The sequence below is a fragment of the Fringilla coelebs genome, assembly GCF_963513975.1.
Source record: "Fringilla coelebs genome assembly, chromosome: 24".
NCBI lineage: Eukaryota > Metazoa > Chordata > Aves > Passeriformes > Fringillidae > Fringilla > Fringilla coelebs.
The window spans coordinates 4,580,312-4,601,194 of NC_140050.1; the positions used below are offsets into that span (position 1 = coordinate 4,580,312).

Below are 20,883 nucleotides of genomic sequence, written 5' to 3' on the forward strand. Positions count from 1 at the left end.
TCTATTTAAGACACGTAAGCTACAAGGATCTGAAAATACTTACCTCTCACTACAAACGGAGCTATTTCTCCATGTAAGATGCAGGCTACAGTCAGCCTCTGTTAATGGGAAAGATCACCTGGATGTGATCTTTAAACCTACACAGAAGTTTTTACAGAAAACTAATTCCCACATTAGACAGCACTGTGCAGGACTGACTGCACAAAGAATGCAGTGCACACTGTGTTGAAAATGAGCACTGTGCAGCACTGACTGCACTCAGAATGTTTTTCTTCACACGGCCAGGAGGATGGAACTGGCAAACCCACTGCAGTGTAACCATCACTTTTTACCACACAGGCTCCCTCAAAACCACAGTGCCCGTTTCCAGCTCACCCCAAGTGAGCCTTGTATGAAGAGACACACTGAGACAGAATAGAAATTTTCCAAGGTAGAAATCCATTTTGATTTAAGTGAAATGTACATCTTTAAGTCTTTAGTTTGAAAACATAGCTATTTAGCTTGACTGCTTGTTCTTGCAAAAAGTCTAGGCTCAGAGAAACTGCTTCAGAAAAGGACAGAGATAAGGGGGGGAGACAGAGGGAGATAGATACAGTTGTAAAGTTTTTGATCTTCTCCACAAAACAACACAAGAGGTGTTTTCTAAAGAGAGCAGATATTCCTGAAAGCACAACCCACTTCCATGTACCTGGAATGTGTATTTGGCACTGTAGCCAGACCTCCTGATCCGCACAGTCTCCAGCATGCCTGTGTACCGTAACTGCTGCAGCACCAAGCTCTCATCAAAGAGCATCTCCTTCTGTGAAAGACCAGCAGAAAAGAGCCAGTGAGAGCCTGAGCAGAAATAGAGAATCCAAGGCTGGAGCCCTGGATCTCAGCACACAGCTCAGCTCTGAGGCACCTCACCTTCTCTGCATTGGAGCGGATGCAGCGGATGAAGAATGGCTCAGCTCTGCCCAGGGTCTCCAGCAACTTGTTAAGTGAAGTCTGAAATGAAACAGTCACAAAAGTTTTTCTTCAGGTATCAGCATTTTGATGGTGATTTGGTGTTTGACAGCAGGATGGCTTCTGCCTCAGGAATCAGGTTGTTTCAGGTCTCATGACAAAATCTAAACAGATTCTCCCATATTGCTCAGTACATCCCTGTATTTGGTATTTGCTTTTAGTTTTTCTCAAGACACTTTCAAGCAGGGTTTGAGCATGCTCTTACAGTGGCCCTAGATCTGTATACAAGGATGATCAGTACAGAGAACTGACACATTCATGGCATAAATGGCATCTCAAAATGTACTCTGACTTTATTCAAGCAATAAACCTCACCTCAAAAAAACCTCAAGAATAAAACCCACTTGGTTTTCCAAGCAAGAGCAGCCTAGATCAGCCCGGGAGGGGCTGTTCCCTGAGGTGTGTCACCTACCTGGAACTGGGCACTTATACTTGGGGGTTTCTTCTTCTTGTGCAAGTGCAAAAGGGACTTTGTAGTCCGATCGTGCAGAGTCATGCTCATGATGAGCTTCAGAGATTTGGAATCCAGCAAGTTCTACAAAAAAGTTTTCATAATCAACAAAGTTCAAGTCTTTCAACTAAAAGGGAAATATTTTGTCTGAAATGAGTCAGAATGAAACCAGCTACCCAGAGTTCCACATTCAATGGCATGTTATATTTCGTGATTATTTCTATTTTGGGCCAAAACATTTCTTAAGAGTGAAACTGTTCTACTGCCCTGCCCCAAGAGTGTAAGGTGAACAAGGGGAATCACATAATCACTGCATTTGCCTTCCCTGACTTGGAAGTGACTTCATACACTCATGGCATCTTCATATCTGTCTAATTAAATAATTCTTATTCAAGAGAACGTTCACCTATTTTTTAGCTTGTCAGGATAAATAACACAACTTTCCTACATTATAAAACGGTACTGAAGTGAGTTCTGTCAATCAAAATGAAATTCACAGTGCAAAAAAGCCCATACCAAAGAGAAATCTATATTTTCTGATTACCTTGGGAATGATCTGCTTTTGCTTGACACCTTTACTTTTCCTGTGAAAATATTAAAGATAATTTAAGGAAAAAAATGCACATGAGTTTTGATTATTTCAGCAAGCCATAAGTTGGAATAATTTATGAGGCAAGGTAAAGGACAGAAGAAAATGAGCACAATAGCACCAGGGTGTGTTCATGCATATCTCTTACAAGTGATCAATGCAAGAAGTGTAAACTGCTCTGCAACAAGAACAATTTATTTTTCTTAATAAACTCTGTAGGTATTGGAAGCTTTCAAAAGTGAAACATTACCTCTGAAGTTAAAGCTATTCACAACTGCATTGCTGGACAGGCTACTCTAGAGTGAATTACTCTCTTTAGCAACTGTATGGTCATTAAACTCACTAGAAAACAAGGCACTAGCAAATAAAAGTGCTCAATTCAGAAGTTACAGCTGCTGGCACCAGAAGCTCTGTGGAAGCACCCAAGGACAATGCATGTCCCAGCACCAGGAACTCGGGGATGTCTGAGCAGGACACACACCTCAGCGAGCAGGACACACACCTCAGGCACAGCTCTCAACCACACACAGGAGGTGAAGCAGTGCAAGTTCTCAGAAATAAGGCTGCAGCTCACATCCTGCTGGTTCCTAAGCATATTTACTCTGTGATATAGGGCAGCTTTCTGCTCTGAGCCACACAGTTCACATTTATTATTAAACAGCAGAGCAGAGATTAATTTCCTTACACACGCACAGAACTGCAGCTGTAAAGACTCTAAACCCAGGAATACATCAAGCACCAGCATCCTGAATCTCAGGAAACATTTGTCACACCTTGTGGGAGATCTCACTACTGAATATTTTGCAAGAACAAGCTCATACTACATAGTTGGGGTTTTTAAAGCAAATTCACATGAGAAGTAGGCTTAACTTTCAGCTAATGCAATGAAGTAACAAGGTGCTCTCTACAGCCTATTTGCAGAAGGGATGTTTTATTTTTAATGGTCTTGTGTAGTGTTTTTCAAAAGAAAAATTTGGGACAAGCATCATGTTTAGGGACTGGAGTAACTGCCTGGTTCTTGTTGCACTTTCAAAGCAATAGCCAGAGCACTCACAGGAGGTGGGAGCGGTGTTGAAGCTGACTGAGGGACCGAAGCAGCTCACAGGGATCATCACCCTGCCAGGGCAGTCCTTTAATACTGGCGATGATTTGTTCATGCATGTCTCTAAAATGATCCACAGCAAAACACAGGGGCCAAACAGAGATACACAGCCGTGAGAGAGGGGGAAAAAGGAGTTAAAACCCCAAAAGGTTCCATCACCACAGTGTGCTCTAAAATGCAGCAGGTCAATCCCAGGCTACTTTTTCCTAAACATGAATGATTTTGATGACAAGTCAGCACTTTCTATTCTGTCAGCGCTCTAAAATTAATTGCCAGAGTCTCATACTCAACTTACTCTCTGATTCTAGCTTTTAATGTAAATTCTTGAGCCATCAATTCAGAAAATGGAGGGAAGTTTAACAAAATGCACTTAATGAGCAGGTAACTCCTGGTTAAGACAAGGAACTTTTTCAGGTAGATATAAGCTTCTATATAACCAAGAGTAAACATTTTTACAGAGAGATTTGACTACTAAAATGAGGCTACTTAAACTAACTTACATCAGAAAACTAAGTATAAATAAAAAAGCTGTTAGAGGGACACTTGAAGAAATTTTGGGTTTCATTTCCATTTCAAACCTATTCAAGTTTAGCTTTTCAAAGTAAGCCTGGGATGGTCCTTAATTCACGGCATGTTCCATCCTTCAAGCATGCACTGTGCTCTTGTGAAATGCTGTGTCCTGGCACAGAACTTACCTTCTTTACTCTCCAGAGAGGCACAAACCAAAAATAACAGAAGTGTAAGAATCACTTCTGACTCTTAGGTGATCTCCCCTTTCTGAGCTGACCACAGAGGCAGCAACATCATTACACAGGGTGTGGCTTCCCTGGGTATTCTGAACTTTTCTGAATATCAAGATTTAAGATATCTCAAGGAAACAGATCTGGTAAGCTGTGACCAATCCTTTCAGACAAATTGGATATTTAGTTCTTTGTCTCCCCAAGTGACAGAGCTGTTAGGATGCAGTAATTAAGAAGCAGCATGAAGTCACTACTTTAAGTGCTCCATGGCTTCACTGTTACCCAGAGCACACTGAGAAAGTCACTGTGTCCTGGAAATGTGCCTCCCTGGCCTGGGAGTTCAGGCCTTTTGCTACTTACTTCTTGTTCTCACAAAAAGAAATGATGTCTTGAAAAGCATTTATATCGAAATCCTCAGAACAATCAAATGAGAAATCGAGCACTGAGTGGCTGCAAAAGGAACATGTACAAAGCCTAAATATCCACAGAAAGGCAAATCTCCCTACAGAGACACAGTTCTGTACTACTGGCCCTGCCTCTGCCCCCTTCAGTGACCCAGACTGGCTGCAGAGGAGCACACAAAGCTAAAAGCTGCACAAGCAACCACAGAGAACTCAAAAACCCAGTGGTAAATGGAACTGAGGCTGTCCCCAACATGTGGTGGCATCGGGTCTCACATAAAATAAGCTAGAGTGTTGTTTTGATGGTATTAAAAAGGCCAAAGAAAACAAACAAGACAGAAGAAATAAAGCTTGCTTTCCTTGTGGAAAGATCTAGTTGAGATCAGATCTATGAAAATCCAGCTCAGCAGTTCAGCTGTTCCCTGCAGAGTTAAGGACGTGTTTCTCACCGATAAACTTTTTCTACCGACGTGTTGGATCTCTGGAGTTCTCCAAGGGGAACTCTGGGTCCTTGACGTACCACTCCTGTTAGGAAATAACCAAAAACTGCATTTTGACAAAGATATGAGCAGGCAAAAAAACCCCCAAAACCACCAACTTGAGCAAGTATCCATCCAAGGGATAGATACTGTGCAGTTTTTTATCTAGTCTTTTATCAAGCCACAATTCAACCTGCAGTTCAGCAGGAAGCCACAGCTGCTCAAAATTAATCCTGAATAGCAACTGTTCCTTCACAGAGACCTAAGAGGATCAAAACTAGTGATAAGATCAGAATACCAGAACTAGCACCTCCAATTTTCACAAAGAGGCCTTCAAGTGTGTCTCAGACTGCTGGAAATGCACTGACTGGAGGAGGAAAGCTGAATGACCTCTGGTAAGAACAGTGACAATCTCCTCCATTATGAATATTAAACCATTTCCACACTCAGTTTACCTTCAGCACCAAAGATGGTGTCTGGCTGATGAAGTTTTGCCACAAACTCATTTTGCCAGCAGAGCAATTGTAGAGTATTAAGCATTTTCAGAGCGGTTTTCTGTGCCATACCTGCACTTTCCCAGCCCTACTTGCACATTCCCAGCCCTACCTGCACTTTCCCATTCTGTACCTGCACTTTCCAGTGCCCTACCTGCTGTTTCCCATTCCATCCCTGCCTTTCCCCAGCCCCACCTGCCATTCCCTGGTCTACCCCTGCTGTTCCCTAATCCCACCTGCTGTTCCCTGGTCCATCCCTGCCCTTCCCTGGTCCATCCCTGCCCTTCCCCAGCCCCACCTGCCATTCCCTGGTCCATCCCTGCCCTTCCCCAGCCCCACCTGCCCTTCCCTGGTCCATCCCTGTTGTCCCCTAACCCTACCTGCCATTTCCTGTTCCATCCCTGCCCTTCCCCAGTCCATCCCTGCTGCTCCCTAATCCCACCTGCCATACCCTGGTCCCCCCCTCCCATTCCCCAGCCCCACCTGCTGTCTCCTATTCCATCCCTGCCCTTCCCCGGTCCCTCCCTGATGCTCCCTAATCCCACCCCTCCTCTTTCCCGAGGCCCACCTCCTGTTCCCCGGTACATCCCTGCCCTTTCCCGGTCCACCCCTCCCATTGCCCAGCCCCACCTGCTGTTCTCTGGTCCATCCCTGCCGCTCCCCGTCCCACCCCGCCGTTCCCTAGTCCATCCCTACTGTTCCCCGCTCCATCCCTGCTGTTCCACAGTCCATTCCCGTTGTTCCCTGCTCCATCCCTGCTGCTCCCCGTCCCACCCCCGCCGTTCCCCGCTCCATCCCTCCTGTTCCCCAGCCCCATCCCTGCCGTTCCCCAGCCCCATCCCTGCCGTTCCCCAGCCCCATCCCTGCCGTTCCCCAGCCCCATCCCTGCCGTTCCCCAGCCCCATCCCTGCCGTTCCCCGGTCCATCCCCGCTGATCCCCGGTCCATCCCCGCTGATCCCCGCTCCATCCCCGCTGTTCCCCGCTCCATCCCCGCCGATCCCCGCTCCATCCCTGCCCTTCCCCGTCCCACCCCGCCGTTCCCCAGCCGCACCTGCGGTTTTCTGTGCCCGCTCGCGGCCCGCCTGTGCGAACACGGCCATGGCGCGGATGGCGGCGCGCAGCACGGCCCAGCGGAACACGGCCACCGGGTCCATCCCGATCAGCTCCCGCACGAAGGCGCTGTCGCTGCTGCGCAGCAGAGCCACGATGTCGGGTCTCATGTAATCCATGTTCTTCTCCCTGAAATCCTGCAAAACAAGCGCATGGAACCACAACATCTCGCAGAAGCTCCCTGGTTTGTTTATTCAGAGTAACGGTCAGGGTTACCGTCCAGTCACCACCACCACCCTCCAAAAAACAAACCCAAAGTCCCTCTGAGAACCCTTCTGATCCAGCACATTTTCTATATCCTGACAAAAAACTCCCAGAAAGACAAGGAAATTTTTTTTGTGCCCATCAGATCTACCACGTACTTTGATCTGGTATTTCACTTTGCCAGCAAAGTGGCGAATGATAAAAGCAGGCTCCATCACTGGGGTTCCGACAAAAAACTTGTTCTCCTCATGCTGCTGTTTGAATTTGGCCAGTAGAGTTTGGTTGGTGGCATGTGGAAAACTGGGAATACAAGACAAAAGAGGTCAGCTATTTCTCAAACACAGGTGTGTTTATTAGGGTGACAGAATGAACACCTATCGTTGCTTGTGGAAATTATTAATTGTCCAAGATCTCTACACCTGCTTTGAATTTTAAAGGTGGGCTCAGCTTCTGGACCCAAACCAAGCAGCTCCACACATAGCAGAATATTCTGAGGTTTCAAGTGTACATCAATGTTCCCTCCCACTTTACCAGCCAAATTTAGTTTGCACCACATTAACTGTTTACCACACTTGCTACTTAATGCTCCAGAGACTTACAGACATGCATTCTACTTTAACTGCAGTTCCATGGTAAACCACAAACATGGAAGTTCCTCAGTTTGCATAAGCCAATGTTCAGTTTTAGCATCAATGTATTTCACCACCATACTGGAGTCATTAGAAGCAAATTCCACTGTAAATCATAGTCATAAATAACACTTTGCTTCCCACAACATTCCCCTCCTTTTTGCAGTGCTGTATTTCTGTTCTTTCACAGTCCTTCCCTCCTCCCTGCCACATGTTTTTGCAGATGTTTGTTGCTTACTTGCTTTCTTCATCCAGAAGATAGAAGAGGCCAGTGGGCTTCTTGCTGATTAAGTGAATGCAGGCCACATTATCAGTATAGTCAATATTGTGCCAAGTGATCCCTTCACTCTTATATTCCTCCTGTGTGGCTCAAGAAAATTCCCTTGTCAGTACAGTGCCCTGACCTTTGATGTCCTGTGGTTTAAGTGCTTAAAACACAGCCTTGGACAGCCACAGCAAGTGGAGTTTGTTAGTTCAGGCAGCAGAGACAAAAATAAGGAGAATTTATAAATAAGAACAGAAGAACAGGCACAGTGGCACAGATCAAAGGTCCTCAGGCACGTCACTCAGCAGGGTCTGTTTGGGGTAAAACTATTTCAAAACCAAAGCTGTGAAAGGAATGTTCTGCTGTGCTCTGCCTTCCCAGCAATCAGCAGCCCAGGACCCTGGAGTCAGACATTACATCCTCAGCACTCCAGCAAAACTGGGCACACACAAAGGAGTTCAAGCCTATTTGCTCTTCTATAGTTTTAGTAATATGGGAAATGAGAGCAGTTAAATATCAAGTTCCAGAATTTTCATATTGCACAGTCAGAGAAAATAACAGAAGTTTCAAAACAGGCAGTTAAGGCCTGCACAGCATCAGCACCAGAATTTCCTCAGGAAGCAATGGATATTGCTTAGGCTCAGAACATTTGGAGCTCCCTGACAAGAGAACTTGAAGCTCTCCTGCTGAAGTTACAATCCCTCAAATGCTTGACAAGACAAGCTTTCCACTAAGATACAGAGGCAAAATACCTGATTTTCTTAATGCTGTAAATACCCACAGGAAAAAGCTAATGATAAGGTAAAAAAGTAAAAAAATGATAAAGTAAAAATAAGAATCACACAGAAAATTAAATAAGTTTTATGTTTAACAAAGGACAAAGAGCACCTCTCATGGTCTGGATGATGATGATGATGATAAATGCATTATTTTTAAGTAGGTGGAATTCAGTCTGCCCAGCACAGTGCACACCGTGTTACAGACTGAAATGCCATTTTCCACAGACAAAAAAGCCTTTATTTAAAAAGATATAGAGATCTCCCTGAGGGCCCTCAGGCTGCAAGAGATACAGGAAATGGGTCATTCAAGGATTAAGCTTATTTGGAAAAATGGCATTGGTAAAAAAAAGAGAAGACAATGTAACTATTTACTCTGGCCAGCCTGGATAGCCAATTCTGTCCTAAGTTACAAAACAGGGACCTCAGCATCATGTTTACACACCAAGTTTGGATGTTAGGTAATTTTATTTTCTTTAAAATGCTTGCCTAAAGTTGTTGACAAAGTACCACATACTAGAGAATGACTCTTTTCAGCAGTGACCTGAGAACCACACTTCTGCACAAAGCAGAAAAAAACCAAGTCTGGAGCAAAAATCCCCTCCAAAACCCAGGCCAGGTACAGGATCTGCTGGCTCCTGCAGCACTCAGAGTGCTCTGTCAGGTGACACCACCTGCAAACCAGTCAATCAACACATGCCAGGAACAGCAGGGCTTCAGAAGCACTGCCAGGACCACAGCTGTGTCCCCTACATGCAGTTGGGTGGGAGAAGCAGCAAAGACTGGTTATTAAACACTCACAGACTGAGAAAAATAAGAGAAGCTGTTTCCCAACCATTTAAACAAAACCACCCAAATCCAACCCCTCACCTACAGACTTGCAATACCAAAGTTCACAGTTTTAGCTGACTTCTGTCTGGGATCACCTGAATGTTATCTTAGTTTTTGCAGTCAAGCAGAAACTTAGTGCCAGCCCTCTGAAGAAAGACCCTGTTAGTACAAGATCAAGCCACAGTAATGAAAAAAGAAATTTTAAAAGTAAAGACTTTCAGAAATATTCAAGCAATTATGCCATGGGGTTTTGCAGAGTAAAGGCCAAGGTTTGCATGATACACAAACACTTGATAAAAACAGGTTTCCCTTTAGCCACTCTCATTTCTTACCTGCTCCAATTTGAAAATGTGCTGATTGAAATAATACTGAAGTTGCTCATTTGCATAATTTATACAGAACTGCTCGAAACTGTTGGTTTCAAAATCTTCAAATCCAAAAATATCAAGTACACCAATGGACAGACACTAAAAGAAGATGTGGAAATCCAGTTACCAATCTGTCATACAGTGCCTCAACCCCCAACAGATAAACAGTCCAGAAAGCACTGCAGTCTGTGCTGAAAGATTTTAAATATTTAATAGTTCTGCCTACTGTGAAAACAGAGATGATTAAATATCACCAGGAAATTTACCACAGGCTTGAGAAGTATCAAAATTCATCCCAGATATCACAACATAGCATCTCTAGGATTGACTGTTAGGTCCAAACACACAAGTGCCTGCAAGGACTTGGTTTTGTGAGGAACTTACTGTGACAGATTCCTCCATGTCCTTCTTGTTGAGGAGTGCATGATTGATTCTCAGAACAATCCAGTCAAACAGAGCACTGTACAAGGACTTGGCCATGGAATCACGAGCTGTTATTGCCTGCAGATCAAACAATCTTCAGAACTTTGTTTAAAAAATAATCATTTCAGTTTCAAACCAGGGTCGCTCACAGGTTACAACCCCAGCAGAGATAAATAAAACCACAATTTGCCTTTAAATCAAACTTCTCACTTTCCAGCCACTCCTCACAGAATGCAAGAGTGTACCACAAAAACTTCTTTAGTCCAAAAAAGGAAGTTTCAGTTATTTAAAATCCCTCTGCAAGTGCTCTTTTACTCACCTCATTGAGACTATATGGCAAAATAAGCTTATCATTAGCAGTCACAGTTTTTCTCTTTGTTAGCACTTCTACCAGGATTTCCCGTTTAACCTTCAAAACAAGAGACAAGAGCTGCTGTCACCACCAAGCTCCAGAATGAGTTAAGTGACTGCAGCAGTGGACATACAACTTCTCCAGAGAAGCTCTTTGACAACAGCCACATTTATCATCCATCAGTAGCTTTACAAGTCCTACAACCTGTTCAAATTAGCATGTTTACATTCATTCAGATGTTTCCCTGTGGTGGCAAAGAACACACCTACACTGAATCTATTCTTGCTCATCTCTGTGATTGGTGAGTCAACAGATTCTGTTTCCATGCTGCAGGTTATGTTCCATCTCTAACCCAAATAATCTCACTAATTTCACGTTTCCCCTCCCACAGGATCAATTTGGTGGATCACAAAGGAGATTTAGACACAGCAATTGGGACAGCTGAGTGACATGCTGAGGTAGAACATGACAAAAAGGTGTATCACACATTAATGCCAAAGAGAAATACTCTACTTTCAACAGCTGGGAAAGAATGTCCAACACTTCAGGAGGTCCCACGTCCAACCCTTCATCCCGACCTGTGGCTTTCTTCTTGTATGTGACATTGCCCAAATACAGAATAGCTGAAAGTATTGAAAAGATCCTAAGGAAGAAAAATTGAATTATGTCAGAATTTTTCTTAAGAGAGTTCATTCTGACAGGTTAGCAGACCTAATTCTGCCTCAAGAATTAGTCTGTAAGCTCTCAAACACTCAGCTCTCCTCGTTCCCTACAGAATCCTTTGATCCCAACTGCTCACTGCAATAACCCATGAGCAGTAGCTGCCAGTAAGAAAAGCTAACAGAACTGCACTTACTGTTTCTTTGTTGCTGAAAGGAAGCCAACCATCTCCATGGCTTGTTTTAATCTCTCAAATTCATGTCGGAGATCTTCCCCATCTTCAATTTTCAAGTTATGCTGCAAAGAGAAATCCAAAAAAAGGCAAAGAGTGAAACCCAAACATCACAAAAAGCCCAGCACAATCTATTCTCCTTCCTTTCATCTTTGACCAACACACAGACAGCCCTTATCAATGCATTGGTAAATCACAGATTACCTGGTTGAGGTAGAAATAATCTTCAGGTTGCTTGAGGTGAAACTCTTTACGCTCTTCCTCATTGACTCCAAGTAGCAAATAATAAAACACATGGTAGTTCCTGCAAAGTCAATGCATTTCTCTCATGAAAATATAGTGGATTTTCTTTTTGTCTATATAATTCAAATGCTCTTAAACAGAATTGATTTTAATTCTCTTGGAAAACTGTACTTCTCTCTTACCTTTCATCTTTTTCTTGAGAAACCAGACGAGATTTTTCAAGCAGATATTTTTCAACCACAGCCCTAAGGAGCCACAGAAAATGAAATAAGCATCAGGGCAAAAAGAAAAGACCTCAGAAAACATCAGACAGCAATTGCCAAGAGAGTTCAAATACTGAGATCTGCATTATTATGTGCAAGGAAAGAGCTCAGACACTACTTTAAATCTAAACCAAGAATTTCAGTAGCTCTATAGTGTGACTGGAACAAAGAAATACCCAAGGAACACCTCTCTGCAGTGCTTGGGTTTAGTGCAGATAACTTAGAACAGGCAGACCAAGCAAGGAAAGTGCTGATGAAAATTGCCACCAGAAACAAGACCCACCGAGTGGTAACAATGTGCTATCCTGAGTGATTAACACTTATGTGACAAGGCAGGCCAAGGCAAGACCCCAAAAATATCCCAGATATCTGCCTGGTTCTCATCCCAATAAATCTGCTGGATTTTTATGTCAGTGAAGACATCAGCCCAGAATGGAAGGCAGCAAGCAAACCCCCTACAGGGTGACAAAGTAACCTAAACAATAATTCCAAGTCCTTGACAAGGGGCACAATGATTGAGGAGAAAGTTTGAGCACCTTTTCCTCAGGCTGAAGACAAAACAAGTGTATTCAAATTGCACCAATCTCCTGAGCTAGTGTGACTGGGTCTGAAAATATGTTAAATTTATTCAGAATAACACTCAAGGCACATGTGGCAAAGAGTTCCCAGCCACTCAAGTTATTGCAAATGAGAAGAAATCCAAAGAAAAGAAACACTGGAGCATCAAGGTCAGGGATTGCTCATGACACTCCATAGTCCCTCAGAACCAGCAAATGTAGGCATTAAATGTTTTAAGACCTTCAAATATAAGCACACACATTTGGTTAAGTAATTTTATAGCTTTCTTTCTCTCTCTAGCTGATGTTTAAACTGTTTCTTTAAAATGGCTTCCTCAAATCTATTTCACTTCTCTCCACTCCTCTCAAGAATTCAGATCTTCTGTTTTTAAATACAAAATGGAGAGGGCAGGGGGTGTTATGCAAAAGCTTCCATTTCCCATGAAGGTAAAGAAACAGCAGCAGATCCTTAACATGAGCAAGCTGTACAGCAAAGTCAGAATATTGAGCATCACCTGACAATTCCACACAGCTCAGTTCACAGAATTTTAAACTCCACAGCACCAAGCTATTTTCATATGAGCAGAGCTTCAACAAGGCAGCATTTTATGTCCAACAGAGGCTTCCCAGTTCCTAAAAGCACAGAGATCACCCCCAGAATCAGCTCACCCTGTACTTACCCCCTGACAATCCCATTCTCTAAATAGTTGACTTGAATGAACTTCCCAAAACGACTGGAGTTATTGTTATGTGCTGTTTTTGCATTTCCAAATGCCTGCAATAAAGCAAAATGAGTTAATTTTCAATCAAACTGAATATGTCAATGCACAGTTCCCAAGCTCTTCTGTTCATTGTTCAAATTCCTGTTGGCTTCCAGAATATATTGGGGAATTGCAGCACTCAAACAGTAAAAAGGCAGCCTAGGAAGCCCTCATGCTCCTCACAGAACTGTTTGTGTTGATTATTTCACCCCTGCAGTAATACTGGTGGGACTGAGGGAAGGGAAGAACACTCTCAGGTATTTTCAGGAGTACAGGGGAGATAACCACAGGTAGAGAGTGCAAATCAGCCTCAAGCAATAACAATTAGAGAAGAAATTCAGCAGGGTGAAGACAGCACAACCACCATGAAATCACCCCTTCCATATAAAAGTCACAAACTACAACATATTCCACCACGGAAGAAAATTCACACTAAACACAAATTTTCTTCAAGGGAGACAGAACATTAATATTTCATTTGTGAAGTTAGCCCAGGAATTTTCCAAGTTGTATATTCAGAAAACAGGAAAAGGACCACTGGTAACCACACTGGTAGTGCAAATCAGCCTCAAGCAATAAGAATTAGGATCTCAGATAAGAAATTCAGCAGGGTGAGGACAGCAAAACCACATGAAATCCCCTCCTCCACACAAAAGTCACAAACCACAACCTATTTCACCATGTGTTTCTACCAGAGAAAAAAAATTCACAGTAAACACAACTTTTTTTTTTTTTAAAGAGAAGAAATTTTCAAAGGAATTTTCAAAGTCATGCATTCAAAAAACACAAAAAGGACAAACAGAAAAATGTTGGTTTACAGAACAACTCATTGGGCAGCTACTCTGCTGCACAATACTGAAAAATGGGAGTTTTATGATGAGCTGCTAGGAAAGAAAAAATAGATATGGCACAAATCTTAACTGTACATTTCTAATTCCTCTATCAGATCATGAGTCCTCTGACAGCTGCTAATGCACACATCACACAAAATCCCTGCATGAGCCACACTGAACTACAAAGGAAACTCATTACATGTGAAAGTCCAGTACCATTAATTACTGGGAATGTCTTAATCAACTCTTAGCCTTGTGTTCCAAGGCAAGGGAAGCTTGTCACCCTTCTACCAGCCAGCACCTAAAGAAAAAAACCTCCCCAAAATGCAAACACTGCTCGGGGTAGACTGCCCCAGCATCTCTTGGCAGAGCTATTTCCTCTGAAAGCTCCAAGCTGTGACGTCCTCTATTAGGAAATCCTCCCTAGCACAGAAGCCTTGTGAAATGATGTGTGAAATGAGTGCAGAGAGCTGTGCAATCTCTTCCTCCAAACACACAGACACACAGACACACTCCCTGCCACATCCGGGGCACCACAGATGTGAGTGATGTGTGTTCTCTGCACCCACCTCAGGGCTGGCTGGCAAAGGGATTGGTAGAGAAGTTTAGAACTTGACAGAAGTTTTATCTGTATGTAAATTTTGAGGTAAGAAAGGTTGATTTAGAAATGTTATGGAATAGGACAGATATTGTTGAGAGAGAAATTGAAATAAGTTTTAAAGACCGTTTTGTAAAACAGATTAGATATTTTGGAGAAATAGAATTACGAAAGATGCATTGTATTAGGATTTATGAGGGGTCATTTTTTTGAGAGTATTCCATTTTTTCTGTTCAAGAGGTTATTGATTTATTTAAATGGGCTGGATGATTTTTTATGATAACTTCAGAGTGGTAGGAGTTGTGGTTTTTATTAAAAACTTCTATCTTCACTCCTTACTGGGACAACATGTCTTTTTCTACAAATTCATTTCCCAAATGTGTGCACCCAGCCATGGTGTACACACCCAAACAGGGGCAATTTCCATGGAAAACACTGGCACTGTCATTATCTGAATGTTGCAAGCCTTCCCTTCTCTTCTGCTTTTGGTTTTTTTTTCAAAGTACCTTAAAGGTTTCAGTAATGCTGCAGTGGAACTTTTGGGCCATTAATTCCAGACCAGGTTCTCCAAGCTCTCCCACAAGCAGATTTCTACCACTATCAGCATTCAGAGGATTTGAAAAACTTCCTATACACTGGAGAGTGTCCATCATTCTTCAGGTAACTGTTATTCCTGACCTGAAGGAAGAAGCTCAAGGAGCTTTTCCTGTGCAGAGTAACTCTGCTGCAACTCCAGAAAAATCAACAGGCTTCAGCAGGGAAAGGATTTGGATCCAGAAGTGCTCACAGATGGCTGAGGCTGAGCTCCAGCTCTGCATTTTCCAAGACCACACCACACATGTCACAGTGCCAACAGCATCCCCACTCAGATTTTTCAAAGCAAGCGTTGCCCAGCCACCAAGATCTCTCTGCAGTATTTATCCACCAATGTATCACCAGATTTCCCTTTTTCAGAGCCCATTTGGCATGCATATGCATATTAATAGATGCATAAAATCCAGGTCAGCTCCCTGCAGCTGCCAAAGCAGCAGTGAAAGTCCTGTGACATCAGCACAGTGAACTGTCAGTAAATCAAACCCCTCTTCCTCTCCAGGACAGTGGCTCAGCTCCTGCTCTCTGCAGAACACCATCCAACTTCCCATTCTGGGCTTTGGGAAATCTGCTGCAGCGAACTTTGCCAGGCTACAGAGTGATGAACTTGCACAATGATCCTAGAAAACATTTTTATAAAGTTTTCCAGTACAAGCCACCAGTGAACTATCAGTTCACCAGCTATGTCCAAGAAGCCAAATCACAGTACAGCTAAATTTGCAACATTGTTTTTTATTAATAAATATTTTTGGCATTATAGAGTTAAGAAATCCCATAACTCAGGCTTCCTGAAAAACTTTTCTTAGTGATTACTCATGTAAGCAATGAATACAGTTTAAAACTAAAGGCTCTTATGATCTCATGTGTCTGGTATTTAGTCAAAGCACACAGCAAAATTCTTAAAAGCTGATCTAATATTAACAGTTTTTAGGAAAGTTTTCATGTACCCATTTCCTCAGAAGAGCCTTTAACATCTACAACTTTTTAAAGAACATTCCAAGTCAGGAAACATTCTGGGTGGGTTTTTTTTTTTTTTTTGGTAACATTTAACTTTAATGACTGTTACCACATTCTTCAAAATACTTTGAAGAGTACAAAATAAATCCACAAGAAAATTTTAGCTAAAGATAATTAATCCTTTATATAAGCAAACCCATTCACTGTTTTCCCTTGTGAGTCCATGAGAAGACAAAACCAAAAAACTAAAACTCAATCACTGCAATGCACGACACCAGCTGAATAAAACAGGGTGAGTCAAAAATAGCAGAGCAATGGTAGAAGGAATCAGAGCTGGGACAGCCTATTCTGGGAGGCAGGAAGTCATTCAAACCATCCTCTTACCTTGGAATGCAAAAGGCAGAAACTGGAGCCTGACACTTAAATCTCTTACAACAGGGAGAGATATAAAAGTTTGCAGAAAATCACCAAATTCTCCTTTTATTTGTTAAAAAAAACCCAAAAAGCCAGTAAAAACAAAACAACAAAATCCCAACCCCCACACACATGCTCCCAGCATGTACCTCAAGAACACAACAAAAATCTCATTGAATTGTTTCATAAGAATTGCCAAAATCTGAAAAAGCTGTTGGGAGTTTGATGCAAACCACTCAGCTCCATGGCAGAACCAGCCCTGCACACAGACCCAGCTGCCAAGGGGCAGGAGGACAGGGGAGACTCCAATTCCACCCTGGCAGAGGAAAGGACTCCTTCAGAGCTGAGCTTGGTTTAACTGAGCTGGGTTTAAGTGGTCCTTACAACCATGCTGTGAAGTATTAACTCACCAACAGGAAATTCTGCAACTCCTCCTGCTGGGGAAAGTCCTGGGAACTCCAAGCAATCCCCCTGGCAGGACTGAATGAAGAACAAGGTGATTTTTCCCCAAGAGTTGTGTGCAGCAGGGAAAAGCAGGTAACACCACATTTCTACCAGAAAAACCAGAGCCATGGAAGCAAATGGAAAAAGAAGTTCCATTGCTCCTCTGATGAGGATTCTTAAAGCAAAACCATGCAGACCATGGCCTCAAAACAAGCACTTCCCCTGGAACACAGCAGGCTGCACCCACAAAGTGCATGTTCACTTTGTGGGTGCAGGTTTGAGATTTTCTATTTTTCTCATTCTGTGAAAGCAGTGGGTGGGTCTGGGCTTCATATCAGGGCATGGTGAGCTCTCTGCTCAGAGCAGGGAGACAAAACAATTCCTGCTCCAGCTGGGCACCAAGGACAAATGATCCAAATCTCAGCCCAAGAGCACAAACCCCGTGGGCTGGAGAGAGAAAAACAAGCAGGGTGGGACTGCAGGGGCTGGGGCTGGGATGGGACAATGAACTGCAAGGTGCAAATGGAGCAGAACTGATCCCAGGGACAGACCCTGGGACCTGTTGTCCATTTTGGGACCATTTTGGTTCATCTTGGGAGCAGCCCTGGCTGGGCTCTTGTGCTGCCCAAGGTGGATCCATTGAGGCATTTTAATAAACCCCTGCTTTATTCTTTAGCTCTGTCTGGTCTCAGTTCTAGGTCAGCCTGCACAAGGCATCTCTTTGATGGTAAATAGAAATGAAAACCAGAGCTGAAGCTCCACTGAGCTCCAGCCCATCTCATCCCAAAGGCACCAGCACAGTGGGCTTGTCATGAGGGAAACAGAGCTGGCAGCAAATTGCTCTGCTCTTCTCCACAGAATTTTAAAGCATAAAACTTGCTATGATTAAATTTTAGAAGTTTTTAAATCTAGTGAGTTCTAGAAAATCTGATCTGCTCCCACCTGATTATGGTGTCAATAATAATTCTTCTTTATAAGACCAATTAATAAAAGCTTCCTGTTGGAATTTCCATTTTATTTGGCCTTAATTCTTTCCAAAGACTGCTTCAGCATGATTGAGAAACCAGAACACATCCAGATGGGAATAAGCACTGATTTTCAAAATAATACATGAAGAATTATGACACCCCAAATATTTTCATCTGTCTCACCTCCTCTCAGCTCCCATTTCAGAGGGAAATGAACTTTCAGCACACTCAAAGGAACTGAAATTCTGTAATAAACAGGGGACACTGAGGGTCACAACTTAACAACAGAGAGCCAAGGAAAGCTCTGCTGCCAGAAAACAAAGCTTCCATTCCCTCTGTTCTCTCACCACATGTTCCTATCCCCTAACTAAATTTTCTGCCACTTTACTAAATTAACTGGCCTGAAGAATAAGTGAACTTTAAGTTTCCAAAATAAATTCAGAGTCTTACATAGCATGCTGTGCATTTTATAGCTGAAACATGCAGTTAAGCCATTTTTCCCTGATGAAAGGAAAATATAAATTTATTGGAAACTTCTTCAGTGTGTATGGAAAGGTTTGTCTTGTTTGAGACTATAAAATAAACAAAGGTTTGATTCATTATTCCAAATTTGACCTAAAAAATAGTTCCCCAAGGTTTGATTCACTATTCCAAATTTGACCCAAATAGTTCCCAAGTGTAAATTTTTTCTTAGGATTTCAATCATAATTTACTTGAACTTAGTCAATACAAGAAGACAAAGCTTCAAGTCAGGGAACTGTATTTTAATTACTAAATTTAGAAAAGGTTGAAAACGTTAGGAGTATCTTAAAACAGAGCTTATATTTATCTTCCCACCAGTTTTAAAGAAACTGGAGATGATGTCCCTTAGCCTGGAGATAAAATTAAAACAAAGAAAAAAACAACAAACCATAATGTGAGAGCAATTCCTATACAGGAGAGGCAACTGGGACCAGCACAGAGCTCAGCTTTAGGCACCACTGGCCAGAGAAGCAGCCTCACTTCCTGATCCTTTTTCTCTGGAAAGCTGCAAGCAGTGCCAAACACAATCAGAATTATTGCAATTGGTCTCTGCTTGTGATGTCCCCTACGAGGAGGCTTTAAACAGCTCAAATGGGTGCTGGGATGGAGCAGGAAGTGCCAGAGCTGCCCCATGACCACCCTCCTCTCCCAGCCCATGTGACAGCACTTGTGCTGATACCGTGGTTAATTTTTAACTCCATTGTCTCAGCATCAGGGCTCTCATCTCTCAGATGTTTGACAAGGCAACATCGAGCAACATTTAACATCAAATCTTTCATGGTCCAGCTGTAACTCCATTCTTCAGTCTAGAAATTGTAATCAAGGAACAAAAACATTAGCAATAGTTTATCTGTAAACTGTTCAGAGATTTGAACTCAGATTAATCAGCCAGCTCAGAAACAGGATTCAGTAAGAAATGTTTCTGTTCCCTAAGCATGAAAAGATAAAATCATAAATCCACCTCCATAACACCCTAATTGTGCTCAACCCTGTGTGCTAGAAACAGCTGCTTTAACCCCCTGAACTTTCACACAAGGTCAGCCTACAAACAGCCCCATTTTACTTAGGTAGCAGAAAAATAAGAGATAACTAAAATGAGGAAGTTCTGACCCAAAATGCAACCCAGTTCTACATCATGGAAGTTTTTAGTCAAAAACACATTTTCAAATTTGATGAAGATTCAGAATAAAACTTCAAAGTTAAACAGAGCATTCTCAAATAGTCTGGGCACACTAAAATTATTTGTGCAAAAAATCCCCAGAAACATCCATTTAAGAAAAACTCCCTTGTAGCACTTTAGTTCCCTTCAGTAAAAACCCCAAATGAGTCACCAGGGATGGATTTAGAAGTGACCAGCTCTAAGAGCAGCCTGCAGCCAGTTTAACTTCCACAAAGCAACATAAGCTTTCTGTGCATCCCTCCCCAGAACCAAGAGTTGACTTTTTTTAAAATTATGCTTAGTGACTGCAATTGGGAAACATGGAAGCTTCACTGTCAGCTGAATCAGCCCTGATGCATCAAAACAGGAGAACTGGATTTTACCTCTTATGTTCTAAGGCTACCTTTTGGATGCACACTGATTTTACATGAACATCTCTTCAATTCCAAAAAACTATTTTCTCATTAAAAGTATTACCAAATGCTCAGTGGAAGTCCGAAGAAATTGTGGTACTTAAGACAACCAGTCTTAGCATAGAGAAACACAAATATCTCTTTATGAGCATGCCCAGCTTTACACACAACAGCCTGTGACTCCAACAAAGTCATGAATTTTGGTTCTGAGCCCAGGAATACCTGCATTTGTCACTCAGCAGACAAACAGGACCTTAAATCTCTGCCTGGTTTGACACAGCTGTACCAGGTTTGTAGACAAGGATATGAAAGACTTAAATTTATCAAAGGCAGAGAGATCAGCTGATCAAGCAGGGCTTTCCACTGTGACCCCCTTCCTGTTTTCTGTTTAGAACTGCAAACTTGAACTCCAGCAACCAAAAAGCCTCAATTTTACTTCTTCTTTCAAGCAGCTGAAAGCAACACAAAAAAGAACTTACATATATTCCTCATTCTTTACAGAAGAGCTTTAAGAAAAGCTTTAACTATTTTTTATGAAGGAGTTACTACATTTGAAACTAAACCTAAAAATGACAATAATGGTGTTGAAGCTCTTTGCTGTTGAAGATTTTGTTATAGGTGAGCATTTCATCCATCCACACTTCTGGGGTTATTCCTTTAAGAGAGTAAAAGGGCCTAACAGATCAGTTTAAGTTTATCCTGACATTACCTAGTACAGGGCCAGCTGTACTCCCTCCTTCTCACATGTTTAGTTTTGCTTTCTGTTGGAAATGCTGTAATAACTAAAAGCCAAAACAGACTCCTACTTTCTCCCCAACTCAAAATGTTGCTCTCTCTTCCACAAACAGCTGTAGAAATAACTCCCTCCAAAAGTGAGTTCAGTAAAATGCTCACACACAAAGGCAGGATCACACCAAGCAGTTGATGCTTCAGTGGAACAATATGTATGAAAAATTTGTTTATTATTTGATTCAAATGCCATCAAAACTTTCAGATGGAAAACACAGGTAACCTCTGCCTCAGATTATTGGTGTTCAGTGGTGCAAAG

At 42.4% G+C, this 20,883-nt stretch overlaps 1 protein-coding gene across 5 annotated transcripts in view; it reads right to left on the reverse strand.

Annotated features, from left to right (window-relative positions):
• The window catches only part of MYO9B (myosin IXB), a 43,549-nt gene that overhangs the window by 13,476 nt on the left and 9,190 nt on the right, over positions 1-20,883 (reverse strand). For 4 of the 5 annotated variants that reach the window (XM_084221225.1, XM_084221224.1, XM_084221227.1 and 1 more), the window contains exons 4-20: positions 12,856-12,950; positions 11,538-11,600; positions 11,317-11,416; positions 11,077-11,177; positions 10,734-10,863; positions 10,188-10,277; positions 9,830-9,946; positions 9,410-9,544; positions 7,444-7,565; positions 6,735-6,876; positions 6,314-6,509; positions 4,738-4,813; positions 4,248-4,337; positions 2,001-2,040; positions 1,418-1,540; positions 907-987; positions 689-799 (exon numbers count right to left, since the gene is read on the reverse strand). In XM_084221225.1, coding sequence (XP_084077351.1) covers positions 689-799; positions 907-987; positions 1,418-1,540; positions 2,001-2,040; positions 4,248-4,337; positions 4,738-4,813; positions 6,314-6,509; positions 6,735-6,876; positions 7,444-7,565; positions 9,410-9,544; positions 9,830-9,946; positions 10,188-10,277; positions 10,734-10,863; positions 11,077-11,177; positions 11,317-11,416; positions 11,538-11,600; positions 12,856-12,950 — 1,812 coding nt within the window. The remainder of the gene's footprint in view (positions 1-688; positions 800-906; positions 988-1,417; positions 1,541-2,000; positions 2,041-4,247; positions 4,338-4,737; positions 4,814-6,313; positions 6,510-6,734; positions 6,877-7,443; positions 7,566-9,409; positions 9,545-9,829; positions 9,947-10,187; positions 10,278-10,733; positions 10,864-11,076; positions 11,178-11,316; positions 11,417-11,537; positions 11,601-12,855; positions 12,951-20,883) is intronic. The other variant, XM_084221226.1, reaches the window with a different exon arrangement.